Raw genomic sequence first — 21,828 nt, 5'->3', positions numbered from 1 at the left:
TTTCCGCGAAACGTGAGTGTGGATCCGATTTTTTTTATTTCTGAATAAATTTAAAATAAATGTTTTCAGAATGTCCTACATGATGCCTACCACCGGTTCGGGAACTAACCCGGCGAGAAGAACCGGCGTAAGAAACTCGCACGGGGCCCACTTTTTTACCAAAAAAAGCGTTAGTAACATAGAATATCATTGAAAAAAAGTGAGAAAAAAATTAATCTTTTAAAATAAAGTTTACAATTTTGTAACTAAATATTATATACAATATCCACATACATATACTTTTATTACGTCTGTGCATACATAATTGTAAGTCCTATAATAATGAAGAATCTTGCAAGAAGCCATCCTACTCCCAAGGTGTGCCATCGTTTATGAAATCATTGACCTTATAATAGGCTTTGGCACACAAACGTTCTTTAACTACTTTTTTAAATTTTTTAATGGAAAGATTTTGAACGTTTTCAGGGATTTTGTTGTAAAGGTGTTTATATTGACCTTTAAAAGATTTACTGACTTTACTAAGTCTAATCACCGGCATATCTAGCTTGTGCTTATTTCTAGTATTCCTAGAGTGAATGTCACTTTTAACTTTAAATTTACTTATATTTTTTCTAACATATATTACATTATCCAAAATGTATTGAGAAGCAACAGTTACCAATTTCTTTAAATTTATCTCTCAGAGATTCTAAAGCAGACATTTTATAAATAAAACGTATGGCTCGCTTCTGCAGCACAAATATTGTATTAATGTCGGCAGCGTTTCCCCATAAAAGGATTCCATACGACATCCTACTATGAAAATAACTAAAATATACTAATCGTGCCGTGTCTTCGTCAGAAATTTCCCAAATTTTTCTGACTGCATATGCTGACGAACTGAGCCTACCTGCAAGATTAACAATGTGAGGACCTCACTGTAATTTACTATCAAGTGTAATACCTAAGAATACAGTGTTGTCTACTAAATTCATCTCCTCATCATTTAATACTACATTGGTTTGGACTTGCCTAACATTGGGCAAAGTAAACTTTATACATTTAGTTATACTAGAATTTAAAAGTAAGTTATTGACATTAAACCAATGTACTATTTTTGAGAGAGCACTGTTTACCTCGTCGTAGTTCGACTTTTGTCGCTTCACTTTAAAAATAAGTGAAGTGTCATCAGCAAAAAGCACTATCTCATTATTATTACCCTTAACTAGATAAGGTAAGTCATTTACATAGATGAGAAAAAGAAATGGGCCTAATATAGAACCAAAATTTATAATTCCTGTGACATTTGGTGTGAATATCGATAAATTGGGCTATTTCTTCCGTGAGTTTTAACTAAAACATTGTTATTATAACTTTATTAGCCTATTCATTAGAATATAACATCGTGTCTTTTTCAAATTAAAATGTATCAAGTTTTACATTCTTTGCAAATCAGATAAAAAATTTATAATGTATTGAGAACAAATGGCAAAAATTCGTTATTTTTATAGATGAAAGTACTAGATAATATACTTAGTAGGGACGTCAACATGATCCAGGGTCCTGCCCCCCCCTCCTCGGTACGCCCATGGCTGTTTGATTGAACGGCTATTTTAACCAGTGGACTGCGACATTTACATGACTAATTTTGGAATGCCTTTGATTGTTAAGGACACGGCAACAGAAATACATTATCTGTGATAATTTTAGAAGTCTTACTTAAGTGGTTCTTGAGATACAGCCTAGAGAGTAGAGACAGACGGACAGACATTGAAGTATTGGTAATAGGGTCCTGTTTTTACCCTTTATAGGTACCTTGTTTCTGCAAATAAATGATTTCTTATTTCTAATTTAGGTATGGTCTATGGAACCCTAAAAATTACCATAGAGTACAGAATTCTTTGCCTACTAACAACTGTCATTAGCTGTCAAATATCTGTGACCAAAGAGAATATATCACTACGTTTTATCTGTGACATTGACAGCTGTCAGCTCCTGGCTTTTTAGCAAAAAAGTCGCAAAAACGCAAGAATAAAATTACAAAATATAATATAAATTCTTTAATTATTCATCATGTGGTATGAAATTATTCCAAGTTTTATGGTCATAACAGCTGGATTAGGCCTACCGGGGTTGGGACTCTATCACCTTCACAATTTAACTTTAAACAATGTGAGTATATTGTTATGTACCATTATGTAAGTCAGTTTTCGTAAGAGATGCGTTTCTGGCGAACTTGATATAACAAATAAATAATGTTTACTAATTTTAGCATCACAGACGCACCATGATTGAGAGATGGGACAGAATGTCCTACCAGAGAGATGAGAGAATAACTGGAAACCCTTATGTTGTAGCTGTAAGTATTGGGTACTAAACTATTATTCTGCGTTTCCAGAGCTGCATTGTGAGAAGTATGTTTTACTAAGTGAGGGCAGGCAAATGAAGCTTTTCTATTTGTTTATAAAACACATTCCTCAAACAAAACACACGCTTCCTGAGCCTTTAATTATTTAATTATTTAAAATTAAAAATTAGAAGAATAAAACAGTTTAAGGTATAGTGAAAGTAACAAATAACTTTATACAAATTTTTATATTTCCTATGACAAAGACTTGATTTGGTGTTAGATTTTTAGTTTGATAGCTTAGTAAGAAAACTGTGGCTACTTACTTACTAATAAAACTATACAAAGTCTCAATTTGGCCAGTTTTTGCCCTTTCCAACAAAATCTGTTCTGTGGTATAAACAGTACAAAGTTTCTAAACATAATCACGCACAAAAGGTGGGTTTTTCTCTTTGTATTCCACAGAGAATTTTCTCTTTAAATATTATTTATCACCTTGCAGATTTTTATCTCGATTTAATAAGGCTTTCATATTTTTTATGTGATTTCAAAATTGTGTACAGCGTAGTACTCTTTATTGACAAGCTATTTAATCACTAATATGGAGGTTTCAATATCTGTCAAATTCGTCGGGTTTCACTAGGATTATGAACGAATGTGCCTCGTGTTGGCTGGTGTAATTCATTTTTAAATATTTAAAATAAAGATTTCGAAATTGGATTCTGACAATTTTAATCGCATGTGCCAGTGTTTTGGCACACAAACAACAATATTATGACCAAAGAGGAAAATATCCAGCGAATATGTCATAGTTTTAAATTCGTAGGTCTGTGTATTATTTTCCTCTATGTCGTAGGTAATAAGTTAACAACCCTAGCGACGATTTTCGTCATAATACGTCAAATTTAAAAATTTCAACATCAGTTCTAAGTTGGTATACTCTATAATTCTGTCTACTCTGCCCGAGGGAAGTATAGTCATACTGTTCTACAATAACAAAAGCAATGTACCAGTTTGTCATTTAATGAAGAAACTTTATTTATTTCAGGGGCTGGACTCACTTCCCGACAAATAAGTTTTTGATGTTAGATGATCACCAACTACGTCATATAAATTTAGAGAATAAAATTAATTTTATTAATTCACATTTTTCTTTTATTGATTTTAAGTACGTCAAGGCAACTTCCCTGTCCCTTTGTGGGTAAATTGTAAGGTACCTAATTGGGATTCTCTGATTTTTTACATACTATAGATATATAAATTATAAATAATCTTGAGTTCCCTTGATTACTCAGGCTTATTATCTTATCAAATTACGGCTGGATTTATCGCTAAACGCTTAATAATAAAACCAGCCTACAAGCTGCTACCACACCTGAATCCTGATCAACACAGTCATATACATAGACTAAGAAGAGATACTACGTATGGGGGATATTAGATTATCATATATATTGGATCCAAGATCATTGAGTCAATGATATTGGATAATGTAATATAGACATATGATTCATTTCTTCCTTGATCATAGATTTTTGACATTTGCTGAGAGATTGGATCCAATAGTCTGGCTAGCGAAAGATGAGACTGGAAAAAGGCGGCAAATTAAAAAAATCAACGTATAACAACCCTGTCTATAGCCGGAATTATAGTTACGAACTACGAATAATAAGGTTTCTTAGGTTTTATTTTTCGTAGTTCGTAGAACAAAACTATAATGCCGCCGATAGACAGGGTTATTATACGTCGATTTTTTTAATTTGCCGCCTTTTTCCAGTCTCATCTTTCGCTAGCCAGACTCTACGGTCATAGAAATAGGTGTTGCACGTAATTTAATATAAAAAAGAGTTTTTAATTTCTTGTTCGTTAATATGTTTCAAATAATGTAATGTAATTATTTTTCTAATTATATACTTGGATAATCTTGCTGAAATAACAAAAAACAAGCCATATTAAAAATGACGATGTCTTTTGACAAATCGAATTCTCTGAGATCTAGTAACCCTGATGTCAATACCTGTCAGCGTTAGCGCTCTCCATTGGCTATTAAAACCACATATGACGTAAAATTGGATCAATGAAATATGATAATGTAATATGCAGATATGATCAAATGATCATATAATTATATTGGATCCTATATATGATCATAGAAATAAATGATAATGTAATACCCCCCTAAGTCATATAATAAAGTACTCTGTGACAGTCATAATCGCTTCATAGTTTAGAACAAAGTTTGGAAGTCAGGTTAAAAAAAAATAGAAAATCACGTTTTTAAAAATATTGACATTGGCAACTTACCAACAACTTACCGAGTGAACGCGATTACCAAAAACAAATATATATTATTAATCTGTGACCAAAAAGAAGAAGGAGAAATACAAAGTAACAAAAACAAAAACATTCTATAGGTCATATATACTAGTAATCTGTGCTATAGGTATTATAGGTACCAATTTTAAAATAGGTATTGTTTTCAATGTATTTTTAGTATTTACTACAAGTAACAATATTACACCATTAAAAATATTATGAGAACAATTTCTTTGGATACTAATTCAAGTGAATATAAAGTGTGACAAAAGTTATAAAAGTATGGATGACTGCCTTACAGACTTAACTGTTGAGTTTTTAGCTGTTGCTTTTAATAACATTCTTTATTTTACTTCTGTATATCCTAAATCAATATTTGAAAGCAGAAAGAAATACAATGTGGTAGTTTATAAGTCTGTTCATCCACAAGTCAATCAATATTTAGATATGTGTCTTAAAAGTATTGAAGCTTGCCTAAAGAACAATAAATTGAAGAGACTTGAATTTGTTATTACTGATGAAAATTACAAGGCTTTATTAAGCTTCATATTTGATTTTGATATACAAAATCAACATGAAACCACTGATACATATTTCATTAAAAGTGAACAGAACTTTCGAGCTTTTTGTCTGAAGCTATCTACAATGTTTCATATTTTCCAAAAATTACCTGAAAATACATCTTTTACAATATATCTACACACGAATGAATCTACTGCAGTCTCATTGGTCACCAATCCTGAGGTAGAAGATTTTCCAATGATAGAAGTCGAGAATGAAAGCAAGAAGTCTGATGGAATAGTCCCAATAAGAAGTTTTGACGTGGGACAATACAGTTTGTCTACATATGTTGAAATAAATGAATTGGATATCAGTTACAGTATTCTTTGAATAGAAGCACTAACCCTCCAAATAATTAACAAATGATGATCATCTTTAACTAAAATAAGAAAAGAAGTATTCAGGTATAAAATTATAAAGGCTTATATTTAAACCATCAAAATAGATACTATTTAAAATTTTGCTTAGCTACTAAACAAGTTCATCATTATGATTATATTTGAGTTGCAGGCATCTTAATCTTGAATATATCTCATCCCAGTCGACATATGCACCTATTAGTTTTCTTACATTATTAGGTTTATCTTCATATTGATTTCTGCCATGCAACAATCTGATGTTGTCAAAGACCAGTATATCACCTGCATCAGTCTTAAACTTCGCCGCAAAGTCCATGTTTAATTTAAAGAAGAGACTATGGGCTTTATACCATGGCTTAACAACTTCTATAGGACCGAGGAAGTGACTCCCTCTCTGAGGAATTGAAAAGTTTATCCGCTCTATTTGTCCATGCTTATCTAAGCATATAACTGGGGCTCTGTGAAGCTTAAAGAATTCATTGCCCTGTTCCGTCCCTATGTCACTCCATTCTACATCAATATCTGTTAGTAATTTAAATTGTTCAGGGTGGTAAGTTTTAATATACTCTGCAGTGTAGTGTCCATCGGATAGCAGGTTTTCTCCACCTCGGCTGGATGTTTGTACGAGACAATGAAGCATGTTGACCCCAGGGCAATATTCATAGTAAGGAAGGTCCACATGTATTTGAAGGTTGCTGTTTAAGTATGCCACATTGCTAGTATTGGGCACATTTTGAACTATAAAGTTTGTTCCATAGTGAGTTTTCTTAGGGAATCCGATTTTTTGCACCACACTGTCTAATGCAGTTTCTTTATTAGGTGTATTCTTAATCAAGGCTACGCCATACACGGAGAGATCATGAATCCATTTAAAAAGTTGCTTGTCATCATTGATAATGCCGCTGAATTCATGTTTGGATAGTATCTTCTGGAAGTTGTTGCCGTGCCAAGTTTTTTTCGTTGGCTTGAAAATTGTATCATTATAATTTTTTCTATGTTTGTCAGTGAAACTTCTCAATTTTAGCCAGTTTATTTTGTACCGCGATTCGTGTCCGTCGTCCCACGTCACTTGCAAGGAATTCTCGTCTTTAATAACATCTTTCGGTTTGCTGTCCAAGTTGAATTTCGCCCAATCCACGACTCGGCTCTTGGCGGTGGGATGGAAGCACTCGGCACATTGGCAGTTGTCTCTTAACCACACGTACGGGAATTTGAGGATTTCGCCGTGAATGTTTAAGTCTAAGATGTCCTCATTTTCTCTAAACGTAACGTTTTCGGTGCGCCCTTCGTAGTAGGTTCTGACGTATTTGGGTAGTAAAAGTTGTTTGATCAAGTGCCGTACACTTAGGAGCCGCTGAGACGCGGTCATCGCGCCGAGCTCAGCTTACACACTGCGATACGTAATCGTGAACTTCGAACCTTGACGTGATACCGAATATTGTGATACTGTTACTACACTTATGTAATAGGTAGCGAGTTATTATTTAACAAGTTCATATTATCACGCGTTCACCGCTAAAAAGTCGCCTATGGTCGTATATCCTCGTTTTGAGGGCACATCTTTAACCATCTCTAGCATTGAAATACTTGGCGTTAACATATCGAGCGAAGACCAGTTCCGATATCATCTAGAGGGTAAGGCCAAGTTAGCCTCGAAGAAGCTTGGTGTTCTTAACAGAGCGAGACAGTACTTCAGTCCGGACCAACGCCTACAACTTTACAAGGCGTAGGTTCGGCCTCATATGGAATATTGTTCTCATCTCTGGACAGGGGCACCTAAATACCAACTGTTCCCTCTGTACCGTATCCAACGAAGGGCCGCTCGAATTGTTGACTGCCATAGTGTTTCAAACAGCTTGGACCTCTTGGGATTACGCCGAGATGTAGCTTCACTCTGCATCCTCTATCGGTTGTATCACGGGGAGTGCTCTGAGGAATTGTTCGGAATCATACTACCTGCAACTTTTCGCCATCGTCCTACGCGAAAAATATACCATCCTCATCACCTTGATGAGTGGCAGTCTTCCACAGTGCGTTTCTCGCGTAACTTTCTGCCGCGCACTGTTAAAACTCTGGTACGAACTGTCACCAGCAGTTTTTCCGGACCTGCAAACCTTCAAGAAGAGAGCGTATTCCCTCTTAAAAGGCCGGCAACGGTTGCGAGTGTCCATGGGCGACGGTAGTTGCTTTCCATCAGGTGATCCGTTTGCTCGTTTACCCCCTTATTTTATATAAAAAAAAATATCAGATCTTACGCATCTGTCTCCCTCTGACCCTCAAGTCTCTTTGGCGCTTTATTAAGATGTACTTTATTTATGATCGCCCTTATAAGGGCCCTACCCTTATAGGGCGAGCTTATGGAATTTATCAGGGTGTTATAATATCTTTAAGTATCGCTACTTTTTTGTTTGTAGTTTGAGAAAAGAATATCGAAAAAAAATATTTTATCTATATTTTATCTAGGCTAAAATAATAAACCACTCGGAGGTTGGTTAAAAATATTGTTAAGTTTTTCTATCGGTAATTTTGTTAGGTAGGTAATAATTCAAGTCATAATAATTAATAATGTTTATTTTATAAACAGACTAACAAGGTGTTATTTTGTTGCTTTTATTAAATAAGTTTTAGCACCAAAAAGCATCAAATCTGAAAACACTGATTAACATTGATTCAATCCTGGACACTAGTATCACTGGACTCCGCCGGATTAGCACCAATAATAAATATTAAATAATATATTTTTTTTAGCTACCAGTGGGGGATATTAAATTATCATATATATTGGATCCGAGATCATTGAGTCAATGATATTGGATAATGTAATATAGACATATGATTCATTTCTTCCTTGATCATAGATTTTTGACATTTGCTTGGATGCAATACGGTCATAGAAACAGGTGTGGCCAGTTATTTAATATAAAAAAGAGTTTTTAATTTCTTGTTCGTTAATATGTTTCAAATAATGTAATGTAATTATTTTTCTAATTATATACTTGGATAATCTTGCTGAAATAACAAAAAACAAGCCATATTAAAAATGACGATGTCTTTTGACAAATCGAATTCTCTGAGATCTAGTAACCCTGACGTCAATACCTGTCAGCGTTAGCGCTCTCCAATAGCTATTGAAACCACATATGACGTAAAATAGGATCAATGAAATATGATAATGTAATATGCACATATGATCAAATGATCATATACAGTGTGTAACAAAAACTAGTGATAATACTTTAGGTTGCGTACATGTTCCTTGTAGAGAGTTTACTGTGAAAGTAGCAGCTCTGAAAGACGAACATTTTTTTTCACTTTTGTATGGGCAAGGGCCCGAGCGTCACGAGTTTCCCCATACAAAAGTGAAAAAAAAATTTGGTCTTTCAGCGCTGGTAATTTCACAGTGAACTCTCTACAAGGAACACGTACACACCCTAAAGTATTATCACTTGTTTTTGTTACACCCTGTATATTGGATCCTATATATGATCATAGAAATGATCATATATAAATGATGATGTAATACCCCCCTAACTACTTATATGAATTGTAAGAAAAAATTCGAGCCCAGTACCGAGTATCTGACGCGAGGTACTGTATCAATGAAAAAAAAACTAATGTTTAATATTGACTTTGATCTTGTTGTAAGCATTACTGAGTATGCCACGGATGTTCCATATGTGATCGAAATTCTCTGGCTGAGTATTGAAGTTGCTGTCTGTTGCCTTCACCCAAATGTCGACGGTACTGGCCTGTAAATAAATGGGATACGTAATGTTAAGTCTAGACCCATGATACTGGAAAAGCCGCTCTTGTGATAAAGTGGAAAAGCTAAAAACTATAACTCAAATATAATATAAACAGTCCATGTTATTGAGACTTTAATTGCACATTTTCTACGTGGGAGAGCCATGCTTCGGCATGAATGGGCCGGCTCGACCGGAGAAATACCACGGGCTCACAGAAAATCGGCGTGAAACAGCGCTTGCGCTGTGTTTCGCCGAGTAAGTTTACCGGAGTCCCAATCCCCTACCCTTTTCCCTTCCCTACCCTCCCCTATTTCCTTCCCTACCCTCCCCTATTTCCTTCCCTACCCTCCCCTATTCCCTTCCCTACCCTCCCCTATTCCCTCTTAAAAGGCCGGCAACGCACCTGCAGCTCTTCTGATGCTGCGAGTGTTCATCGGCGACGGAAGTTGCTCTCCATCAGGTGACCCGTTTGCTAGTTTGCCCCCTTATTTCATATAAAAAAACCATTACTTATTCAAATCGGATCAGCAGGTAGTTTAAGAGCTACAGTGGAAAAACTAACATTTTCAAATATTTTTAGCCTCTCCTCTCCTTGATTGGAGTAAAAATTAGGTGTAGTAGTTAAGCGCACGATGTGGTAAATGTACTGTAAATCCCTTTTGGCTTCGCCGTAGCGGGGAAAGAATCGTGTATGTTATGTTACATAGTTTAACTTTGCCATTCGTAGGTCAATAACCAGTGAGGTAACATGATATTAGTTCAACAATACTGATGTCACTATACCTTAGGATCTGGCAGTCGTAACCGCGCACTCCACAGCGCCCAGGCGTAGTGTCGGCGCGGAGGGGCGGGGTCAGTGACAAGCTCCGCCTCCTCCCAACTCGCGCCGCCGTTCAGACTCACGTCCACACGTAGAATCTTAGCCCCGCCCCCTGAGTACGCGTATCCTGTTCAAAAGAACTAATTAGACATTGCGTTAAGATGAGACTAACGCCCGTATCATTCGTTGTTTCCTTTAAATTTCCTCCACTCAAATCCTCAAAAACTATGTGGATTTGTTCAACAAAACGTCATAATTTTTGAAGACTCAGAAAAAGTGTAATGAAAAAACTATGGTTTTGTTAAAACTTAAAAGTATTTCGACATCCTCACATTGAATACTGTCTAGATATAGCCTCTGTACCGTGATCCCGGTGACCGAAGTGACTGGCAAAAGATCAGGCACAGAACAAATTTTTAACCCCATCCAACGCATCCAATTTCGCTTGTCTGACAAAACCCAAGATGGGTTGATGACATGACCTCTGAAACTCTAAACATCGAACCAGCTCTGGAATTATGTATTAAGCCATGACCTATATATATATAGGCAGCGTCCTATGGCGTCCTGGGATGGCGGCAGAGATCCTAGAAATTCGGCCCTATAGGCCTACTACGAAACCGTTTTGAGACTCAAACAATCGGACGAGAATGCCGCGTCCTGCTCTAACAACGTCATTTCACGTTTGTAAGAGTAGGACCATAAAGTTAATATACCTAGCGGAATAGAGCAACAATCTTGAGCTGTCAAACGAAACCGAAATTGGTGTCATCTGTGTGTAAAAATATGTGTACATATACACTTACACAAGCATGATTGAACATGAATTCTATGAGATTAAATTGTCAACGTGCGGCACGTGCCGACTGGACGTCAAAAAAAGAGTGCTGCTGTCATGTATCACACGTCTCTTTTTACCACGCAGTGTTACTGATAGTGACATCTCTCTTGCTCAGGTTTCTCTATTCCGCTAGGTATATTAACTTTATGAGTAGGACGCAACATTCTCGTACGATTGTTTGACTCTCAAAACCGTTTCGTGGTACGGGCCCTGCATCGAACCTCACCTTTGATATCTATGTGTCCGTCATCAGCAGTAACAGTGTCGCCATCTAGCGGCTGGCACACCGCCGACGTTACTGGCAGGCTGTATACTGGCGGGGCGGTGCTGAAGTCCGCCGTCTCCCATGTCTTGGACGGGTTGAACGAGCGATAGTCCTTTTGGTGCCAGTGGGATGGACTCTCTTCGGTTGATATTGTTATGCCCTCTGAAAAAAAAAGATACTAGTGGTCTGAGAAAGATATGGTAACTGTAGAAGAGGGTTATGCAAATGAATAGGAAAATATTTACAGAACATAAAATTTATTCAAAACAAACACGTTTTATATGCAGTGCTATAAGTGACACTGATGTTACGGCACACATCTGACTTCTCTTTTTGACCTTCTTTTTGAATACCAATCCAAAATAATACATTGTCGGTATACAAGTATTATATTGTTATGTGATTATTGGGTTTTGTTTCGACATATATATTGTCTATCTCCTCCTCAATTCTAGACAATGAAGGCACAAAGTGATCGGAACAGTGCGGTACTCACGTAGCCATTTGACAGAGCGTACAGCGGGCGCGCCGGGCACGACAACACGCAGCGGGTACCCGTGGTCGAGCGGCAGTCGCTCGCCGTTCATGTGCGTCGCTAGTAGAACCTGCTCAACATGAAAATCATTTTTTTAAACTTCACACTTCTTCGGCGTGCATCCGTTGTCTGATTGCCATAACACAAGTTTTTACTCAGTATGGGATTAGACGACGTGATGTACGCTACCTAGTTTATACTATAGTCCGTGCAATCCACGAAGACGCGCCCCACAGCCCACTATTCCTCCTAATCGTTTATAGTATACTAGCTGTTGCCCGCGACTTCGTCCGCGTTAGCATAGTAGATCACATCCCATGTATTATTTATTGTACAAAAATATTCAATAATATACAGAATTGACTTTCCTACGATTTTATTATATATAGATGTTCCGCGCGACTTCGCTTGCGTAATTTAGGAATTTCATGCAACCGTACATTTTGCAGCAAAATGTAGCCTATGTCCCTTCACGTGGTCTATTCTTCATGTTTGCCAAATAAAATAAAAATTACTCCAGTAGTTCATATCTCCCGTTTTTTCCACATTTTCATCTATTTCTTCGCTCCTATTAGTCTAAGACCCAATTTCACCAACCTCTGTTTGTTAAATCCTAACAAGGCATAACTTAACGGACCTTGGAAAATTAAACAGACTGTTAAAATACTTATGTCCCACAGTAAAAATTTAACAGCGGATTAGTAAATGCAATGTTAAGTGAACAACTAGTGAACAACAATCAATTCGTTCATTCTTGTTATAAGGCGACGAAATTGCAATGTACAAGATTAATACGACGTGTTTGATGCAATGTGTCACTTTCTTCCTTATTAGTATAATAGTAGATAATGCGACCAAATTAAAATATCACTGATCGCATACATTTGTTACGCTATAATAGTTCTTAATTTACCAGGTTAATAATTATTATCTGTCAAAGCTGAAAACATGAATCATAATACAAACTTTTATTTACATATTTTGGTTTGGTTATTTTGATACAAGTTAGTATATTTGCAATGTCAAGGAAAATCCGAAGGCTGAATTTTTAACAAAGTGAAAATAAATAATTATTCATAACTATGAAAATAATTAATAATATGGACGTAGCGGAAACATGGCGGAAAGACTCAAAAGTCAAAACAGATTCTTATATTGATATTGCATATTATTGTCTTTGAAAGTTGTTATTTTGACTCATATAACAGCCTGTTAAATATTTAACGGACCTCCACAGCAGGAATTAAATTTAACACCGTGTGAGGTGATTTAACATGACATTAGGGCATGGTGGAACGCTCGATAGCTCTAACAGGTCATTAACTGATTTAACAAGCCATTATTTATTTAACATTGCTTGATGAAACTGGGTCTTAGCGTGATAAAATGTAGCCTATAGCCTACCTCGATGAATGAGCTATCTAACATTGAAAGAATTTTTCAAATCGGATCAGCAGTTCCTTAAATTAGCGCGTTCAAATAGGCCCTTTCATATAATTTCCCCCGTTTTTTCCACGTTTTTTTCTATTTCTTAGCTCCTATTAGTCTTAGCGTGATAAAATATAGCCTATAGCCTTCCTCGATAAATGGGCTATCCAACAGTAAAAGAATTTTTCAAATCGGACCAGTAGTTCCTGAGATTAGCGCGTTCAAACAAACAAACTCTTCCCAATTATAATATTAGTATAGATGTGTGCAAGCTTTCATCAATGTTTGAGTGTTATCAGTACACACTAATTACCTATGAGTGCACGCGCACACTACAATAAATAGACCAATTAAGAAAAAGCGTCACGGTCAAAGGGAAAGATGCTAACCCAAAAATTGGTGGGGCGCGTCTTCGTGGATTGCACGGACTATATTGTCTATTATTGTGTGCTTGTAGAATTTGAATTAAAGGCGCGTAATATTAGGTATGCCGAGTCACGAGTGTCTGCTACGCTAGTTTTGTAGCACAGACCCAGACGGGCAAAAGCGAAGTTTGGCAACGTCGCACAATAGCGCGCGACGTTGCCAGCTGGCGCGCAATCGACGGCACATGATTATGCTTCGTATAGTCTAGACAACATTTGGTGCGCCAGGGCCCCCGTACTAGTGCCTGTGTGCAATAAAAGGATTTTGGCGCCCCTTTAGGCAAGTTTTTTGGGACCTTGGTGTTGGCGCCCTTAAAGATGGCAATTTAGCGCCCCTAGAGGATGGCGCCCGTATGCATTGCACATATATGGTAGCGCGTAGCCCTGTGGCGCGCAATACGTTTTGAAATAGGAAATTTATACCTGTGCGTCTGCCGCCAGCGCCGCGTTGAGCGGCAGCGACGTACTGAAATGCGTGCCCGTTGCGTCTATGTCCGCACCTGTGAACTGTTGTTTATTATGCTTGTTATATTCTTAGCGAATCTCGGATTAATTCTCATCAATTTGCATGTGAAAATTGATGAATAAGAAGATGACAAGAAGACTACAGAGTACAGTCTAAAAATTAGTTAACATTTGGACCATTTAGAATGACAGATATTTCGCATGAACGCCGCTACTACGTCAAAATCATCCAAGTGCGAATTTTTTGCACGACCGTACAAATCTACATAAAGTTGCATCGGCAAAATTAGTAATAACGTCGCCATGTTGTAAAATGTTTTATACAGCTGTTTCACACTCACACCCTCCTTTCAGTATTAGGCGTTAATTTGATTAACAGCTGATTTACAACAATCCTGAAATGTCAATGCCATCAAAGTGTCAAAACATCCTTGTAAGACTGTATGTACGCACTATAATGTGTCGCTCCACGTTGCGGGGGTCCCGAGGGTCGAGGCCGCACGCCAGCAGCACGTCCCGCAGCAGCGCGCCGCGCCACGTCGCGCAGCTGATCGCGCCCGCCTGCCAGCTGAGACCCTTCACCGGCTTCACCTGCAATATTCATATCAATGTACAGGGGGTCTATTATGACCATTCACGGAAACTGAATTGTTCCAGGCAATAACCAGCCAAGTCAGATCACAATGGAGCAGTGTATTGTGTTTTGTCTATGGTTTTGTGCTCGTTTTGTGTCACGTGACCGCTGGCTGGCTGGAAAATCACTGGAAAATAGAGCTCATAGTACCAAAACGACAGCTAGCCACTTTAAGGACGTAAAGAAAATGGATTTAAGTGTCCCTCGTAAGTCGTAAAGTATACTGTGAAAGTGGCGGCGATTATGGCTTTATCATAATAGCAGTTAGTTAGATGGTTGTTGAGCGATTGCATGGCAGTCACTAGATCATAGGCAATTCGACCGCGGCGGACAGCGGCGCTCGCTAGGGGCCGCACAGTGTGATAAAAACCTCGATTTTGTTTCACCGCGTTTTTCTTTCAAAATACTATAGTTGATAGCTATATAAACATAAGAGTAAAACTCCGAGATCGATATTCTTTGTAGTTATTATTTTAAAGAGTTTAAAAATTTGCATAAAAATTAATTAAAAAAAACTAATCAAGTAACATTAATTTTGTTTAAGTATACCAATTGAACAAGCACTTAATACTTTAATTTTTCTCCAAATTTGGTTAACCTACTTTGGTCAAGTAGAGAGATTATTTAATAATTTTAGTTTGTCATTTTTAATTTCGCGGTTAGATCGAATTAGAAAAAGTTTTAAGCATGAAACGATAGTGTGAGTAATCCTTTATCAATGTTATTAAAAATTACACTCTAATAACCTCTGTGTCAGAAGTTATATCCAATTAAATATTTTTTTTTATAAAAATATTTTATTTTTCCCGACTAGATCAGAAGGTGATTACTGATTAGATACTGTTTGAGCATATAAAATCATTAATTTACGATGTATTTTTTCACTTTTTAGATTTTTTATTATTAGACCTACCTAAACGTGATCTTGATATTTTTCGTATAGGATATCGACTGCGAATTTGCGTATCAACCGGATAAATCAAACAAGAGACCTTTAGTGACAACCCTAAGTACAAAAAATCCGAATTAAAAAAAAAAAAATTAAATTGGAAATAACTTCTGACACAGAGATTATTAGAGAGCCACTCTGACATTGGCAACTCACCGAGGCGGCCATTTTTAAAAGAAGAAGAAGAAGAGTGTGATTTTTAATAACATTGATAAAGGATTACTCACACTATCGTTTCATGCTTAAAACTTATTCTAATTCGATCTAATCGCGAAATTAAAAATGAAAAACTAAAATTATTAAATAAATAAATATCTCCCTACTTGATCATAATTCATAGTAGGTAAACCAAATTTGGAGAAAAAGTAAAGTATTAAGTGCTTGTTCAATTGATATAAACAAAATTAATGTTACTTGATTAGTTTTTTAAATTAATTTTTATGCAAATTTTTGACCCGGAAAAACGCCAACTTGGACACTCTTTAAAAAAATAACTACAAAGAATATCGATCTCGGAGTTTTACTCTAATGTTTGTATAGCTATCAACTATGGTATTTTGAAAGAAAAACGTGGTGAAACAAAATCGAGGTTTTTATCACACTGTGGGCCGGTATAAATAGTACTCAATGGTACTCAAGATGCATCTCGGTCTCAAGACACGGTTCAGGCTCTGTGATTGGTTGGCTGTCAAATTTTGGACCAATCATAGAGCCGAACCGCGTCTTGAGACCGATATTTATACCGGCCTAGGTGTATGGGGGTCGCGCAACCGTTCCGTGGTGTGATATTTAAACCACCATTGTGAAAAGGTCCTCAAAAACTAAAAGCCACTTTGTGTTTATCATCATCATCTAGTGCCCTCTTCATGTCGAAGTTCGGCGGTCAGCTGGTTGAATTTCTTCCGGTCTTGGGCTAATTACTTTAATTGTGGGTAGCTACAATTAAATAAATTAGCCAATTGTGAATTAAAAATTGTTTTTATGAGTGTGCCTGTTTGCAGTCAGCATTCCATTTGTGAAACCCTATGCCAAAAACTGTTACGCCGTGTTATTTATTATAAAAACATTGGTTCTGGTTAATAAGATATAAAATGGCAAAATATGTATTTCTGTAAGTCATTTGAACTGATAATAATTTTGCACACCATCAAAATACTATGAATACTTATCGTCGACCTTGTAGGTACTCTGCTTGGGTTTTTACATGCATGCTAATAAAATGTCAATAGCTAAATAAGTATGTCATGTTAAATGTGTGTTAACTATGTTACTCAATTTGTGCTAATAAAATTTTACTGACTGAGGGAGAAGCCACACGGGCGCCGCCGCCGCCGCCGCACCGCACCCGTGTGGCTTCTACCTTACTCCTCTGTCAGCAGAGTAATGCCTGCCGAATTGAAGTAATTACGTTCCTGATATTCTAGCATGAAGATGGTCTGCTATTTATTATATAATTCAACTGTGATTTAAGTATAGATTAAAGAAGGGCATTTTGAAACGACTTCAAAAAAGGAGGAGGTTCTATGTTCAGCTGTTTTTTTTACCTTGTTCATTTCACTCCGTCTATTCCCGGCGCACATGAGCGCGGCTCTCACAGTGACTTGCGGGAACCGCTCTATGTCCTGCAGGGTCAGGCTGATGGTGCTGGTGCCATCACCCACAATGGTCACCGTGACTGTATGCTCCTCCTCTGATAGCTCGGGGACGGGCATGTGCTGGCGAACGTAGAATAGCTCGCTGGGAAAGATTTTTTTTTATAAAATAAGGGGGCAAATGAGTCACCTGATGAAATGCAATTATCGTCGCCCATGGACACTCGCAACATTAGAAGTGCTGCAGTTGCGGCCTTAAAACTTGAGTTTTCAGTCTAGTTACATTTGGTGGGACCTATGGCTATAATAATCAGCATGGCGATTTTGTATCTTGCGACGGTAATCCGTAATGCAACAGATTGACAGCAGGTATGGCTGTCCTAAAATTCATACCGGTCATCGATTAGAGAGAAATTTTGAACACTCGACGCCTTTTATTCAGGTACAGTCGGTGTATAGGTCAAAATAATATTGCTTTCGTGAGCGAGTGAAAATGATATAAGTGAGTAAAGTCATTTTCAAAATTTTCAATACAAATGACGTTCGACTCTAGTTCGAAAACTTTTCGCGCTATTATTCGTTAATTAATCCTGGTTTGCGTTTTTTACCTGCTATTAAAATTGCTGAATTCGAGCATTACGTAGGATGATATCGGAAAGTCCGATATTTGGTTGAATAATAATAATAATTCAAAATCACTTACTTGGGTGTATCAAAATGGGCTATCTGGTATTGGGGGGGTATTTCGGCATTAAACGGTTTAGCTGTTTTGACGATCAGTCGTTTGTCTCTATATGGTTCCTTCACCCATAGTTCATCATCACTGTAGTCTGCCACATCATCATCATGTAGGTTTCCTGCAATCAACTTTATAACGATAAATTGAATGTAACATTACAAACGTTGATTCTTTGATAGATAGTGAACCTACATAACTTTGTTAGGTTATACCAATGCAAGCCCTGCTGCCGACAGAACATAGCTAATAGCTTACATTACCATAAGTCTTGAAATAACCATCACTGCCTAGTATAAAACAAAGTTGCTTGAAAAATCCACTTTGTTTTATACTATGTACCTAGTACTTTTAAAGAAAACCGCATCAAAATCCGTTGCGTAGTTTTAAAGATTAAGGAAACAAAGGGAACACACAAAAAAACTATTCTTACCAATTCTATAAGATTCTAGAAGCTTGTACACCTCTTGAGTTTTGTGCATTCCATACACGTTCCAGAAGGGTTCAATGCTGTATCCGGCAGCATTCATGATCTGCTCTCCACCGGGATGTGATGGCAGGAAGGAGGTGACATCATACACACCATACTTATATATCACCCAGAAGCTTTCCCTTTTAATGTCAAAACATCATAATATCGGCACATTTAGTTAAAACAAAAAAAAGTTTAATAAAACATGTTTTTTTTTTAATTTTTTCAAAAATTTTAATAATTAAATATTGCATTGTCATTGGCTCTTAATACCTCGATCGTGGGAATCACAAACACAATAGATTTTCAATTGTTATCCGGTAGCCGTACCGCTTGGTGATGGATGGGTTAATATGTATGTAAAGTTTCAAATAATTTTTGACTACCGGGGATAGGCAATCATGCTCAAATATATTCCGTTACATACATACAGCCCAAGCTAATAAAAGTGTGTTAAAAAAAGTGGGTGCCTTACCCACATTACATAAATTGCAAAAATCACAGAACATGGACTAATATTTGTTATGGTTAGTGATAAGTGATTAAACTTACTTATTATCATGCTTGCTAACTTCCTCTGCTCTGAATGTTGGTAGGTCTGGCCTTTTAGCTCCAGCGTCAATGAGAGTATCCTTCTCATTCTTACTGTTCTGGTCATCTGTAGAGTATAAATCTTGTGTTTATAACTTTTACAATTTGAAGCTCATTGGTAAAAAAGTATTTACTATGTTTACAGTGACATTTAATTTAAGCTTCAAGCTGTTGAAGCTTGAAGCTTAAATTAAGTAAGCTTAGTGTTCAAATTAAAATTTGGTCAAGTGCAACATAGTAAATAAATATATAATAATACTCTAAAGTAGTTTTATTATTATATGAATTACAGGTATGTGTACCATTTGTTTTTTTTACTGAATATACACATCAGTTTGCCAATCAGCAGTGGCCTTTTCTTTTGAAGTTTTCTAACTTGTTAGTAAGTATTGCATATTACTTACCTTGAACTGTAGAAATAACTACTGCACTTAGCAATGCAGTTGCTATTTTTCTATTATAATAGAACCACTCATTTTTCTCTTCATAATTATTGTATTTAAGGTTTTGAACAGCTGACACACATGGAGCAATTTTCACTAATTTATTGTGATGTGCAAGAGATCTAAAATATAAAACAGAGTTCAATTTGCTAGCAAATATAATAATTAAGATAGTAATAAGAGTATTTTGGTACCTTAGATTCTACTAAATAGATTATGAAATTTAAATGATTACACCAAAACATTTTACCTTAAAAACAAGTTTCTTAGAGACATTTTGCATCGAGGCGTTAATTTAAACAACTGATTTCATATTAACTGAATAATTATAAGCTAATAACAGTTTACTTGGTGCTCCTGACCTTGTAATTTATCTTATCTCGAATTGATGTAGCAACCAAATGACGACAATATACAGTTTCAAAACAAATATACGTTAGTAAAAATGAAAATATTTAATTAAGTAGCAGATAATGCCTGCAAAAATAATACGTTTCAAGTTCAAGAGCAAACTCTTGTGATAAATTACGTTCCACAAGTCACAACACAAGCAATAAGCAGTTTTTGGTGACATTAATAACAACTGTCAATGTCAGAAATCAGCTGTGTAATTTTTTTTTAAGCCTCAACAGACACTGAGCCAAAGTGACTAAGGTGTGGACACGGTGTGGACGTGATAAGATTTTTTTTACAATAATTAGAATAATGTTTCACCACTTTAAACTTTTTACTTGGCCCTGCTCTATTTAATAGCCGTAGCAGTATGTAAAGCGTCTACCACTTTTTACTGAATCGACCGACTTGAATTCTTGACTGCATTGACTTTTATTAAATAAAAGTCAATGCAGTCAAGAAGTCAAGTCGGTAAAATTATTTTATAGTTTTATAGATTTTGGACCTGGCTGCCACTTGACGATATTAGGTAGGTATAGAAAAACAATAACTCAATATTTTCGAGCTCCACTCATGGGCGTAGGAATAATAACTTCTCTCTACTCTGACCGGACTGCACACTCACAACTTTGCTCTCAACAAAAATACGAGCCCAGCGAGAGGTTGGATGAGATGCCGTGTATCCCTTTCTAGTTTCAGTTAAGCCAGGGCTTCCCAAACAATGCGGCGCAGCGCCCTGGTGCGCCGTGGAAATACAAGAGGGGCGCCGTGAGTCCTGACTCCTGAGTGAGATCCTCATTTTCCATAACCACAAATAAAAGTAAATAAAATAATAATAAGTATTAAGTATGAATTTTACAGAGCAGGCAGATGATTAAAATATATTGGTTTATTATTACTAGACATCGGATTTTAAGCACGATAACTGGCCGAAATATGCAAAAAATATGCACAATCAAAAGTCACTTATTATAAAAATGTATAATTTTTGTGAAGGGATAAAGCGTCAATTTTATAATTTAATCAAATCCAGGATTTTTAATTTTTTATACAGCACCAATAATAATTTACTACCAACATTTTCCGATTGCAATCTTAGTGTACCATGGTAGTTTAAGAGATCGGTAACTACTTTAAAGAAAAATTTTGTTTCTACTTTCTAGAAAGATATTGTACCTATCGGGTGTATTGCATTATTTTAATGGGGATGAGGGATGGAGCCACATATTCGAAGTGTTTTTTAATTTATACCTCTGTTTTGTGGCCTCGGTGTGATAGCTAGTTTGAAGACTGCGAGGGCATAAAACTAGCGAAATATGCACTAACGCCTAAAAAGTGCCATTATATGCATTTCATATCAAATGCATATCATCAATCCGATGTCTAATTATTACTTATTTACTTGCTTAACCTAACTATAATCAATAAGGGGTGTTTAATTATGTATCTTTTTGTGTTTGGTAAAGTTGAACGCCCGTGCGCGCGCCGCCGCCGCCGCGCGCCGCGCCGCGCGCCGTGACAAAACATTGGGACTTGTAAGTGCGCCGCAGGCTGAAAAAGATTGGGAACCCCTGAGTTAATTAAGCGTTACAATCTCAGAATTATTGTGATAACATGTAAAGACAAGTTGCACCACAGGCGTTGTTATAGTTACTTACAGTTAAAGTTTTTGTGCAGTAATGTTGGTGCAAATCGAAGTAAACAACACATGCACTTAAAAAAAAACTTCATGTCAAGAAAAAAAGGCGCGTTTCTAAACTTTAACCGATAGTAATAAAGCTAGCTAATATTCTTAGTAGTTAGTACTTAGGTACTTTTATAAAACTAATACTAGTTCCGCTGTTTTTGTTTTTTTTTATGAATTATGACACATTTCCAATGCAGTATAATATTAATGTACCTACTCGTTTAAAATAAGAATAAGTAGGTAT

The 21,828-nt window shown here is 36.5% G+C and overlaps 3 protein-coding genes across 3 annotated transcripts; 1 reads left to right on the top strand and 2 right to left on the bottom strand.

The window, feature by feature from the left end:
- Nucleotides 1-4,786: 4,786 nt before the first annotated feature.
- LOC121730299 (mitotic spindle assembly checkpoint protein MAD2B) lies at nucleotides 4,787-5,548 on the top strand. Its single transcript, XM_042119286.1, has one exon. It carries the CDS (start codon nucleotides 4,925-4,927, stop codon nucleotides 5,531-5,533), a length of 609 nt encoding a protein of 202 aa, XP_041975220.1. The 5' UTR covers nucleotides 4,787-4,924; the 3' UTR covers nucleotides 5,534-5,548.
- An 84-nt stretch (nucleotides 5,549-5,632) lies between these two features.
- On the bottom strand, nucleotides 5,633-7,012 carry LOC121730295 (gamma-butyrobetaine dioxygenase-like). The gene has a single exon (XM_042119276.1). The coding sequence runs from the start codon at nucleotides 6,929-6,931 to the stop codon at nucleotides 5,675-5,677; it is 1,257 nt and encodes a 418-aa protein (XP_041975210.1). The 5' UTR covers nucleotides 6,932-7,012; the 3' UTR covers nucleotides 5,633-5,674.
- Nucleotides 7,013-9,058: 2,046 nt separating this feature from the next.
- Nucleotides 9,059-20,024, bottom strand: LOC121730292 (sulfite oxidase, mitochondrial). The gene is made up of 12 exons (XM_042119271.1): nucleotides 19,755-20,024; nucleotides 19,466-19,626; nucleotides 19,023-19,128; nucleotides 18,432-18,610; nucleotides 17,966-18,119; nucleotides 17,215-17,407; nucleotides 14,541-14,678; nucleotides 14,046-14,129; nucleotides 11,731-11,839; nucleotides 11,196-11,396; nucleotides 10,092-10,255; nucleotides 9,059-9,311 (listed from the first exon to the last, which is right to left on the bottom strand). Exons 1-12 carry the CDS (start codon nucleotides 19,778-19,780, stop codon nucleotides 9,174-9,176), a joined length of 1,653 nt encoding a protein of 550 aa, XP_041975205.1. The 5' UTR covers nucleotides 19,781-20,024; the 3' UTR covers nucleotides 9,059-9,173.
- Nucleotides 20,025-21,828: the final 1,804 nt, after the last annotated feature.

Source organism: Aricia agestis, chromosome 9 (genome assembly GCF_905147365.1).
Source record: "Aricia agestis chromosome 9, ilAriAges1.1, whole genome shotgun sequence".
NCBI lineage: Eukaryota > Metazoa > Arthropoda > Insecta > Lepidoptera > Lycaenidae > Aricia > Aricia agestis.
The sequence above is the reverse complement of the archived record's forward strand: the minus strand, read 5'-3'. Positions and strand labels throughout refer to the sequence as shown.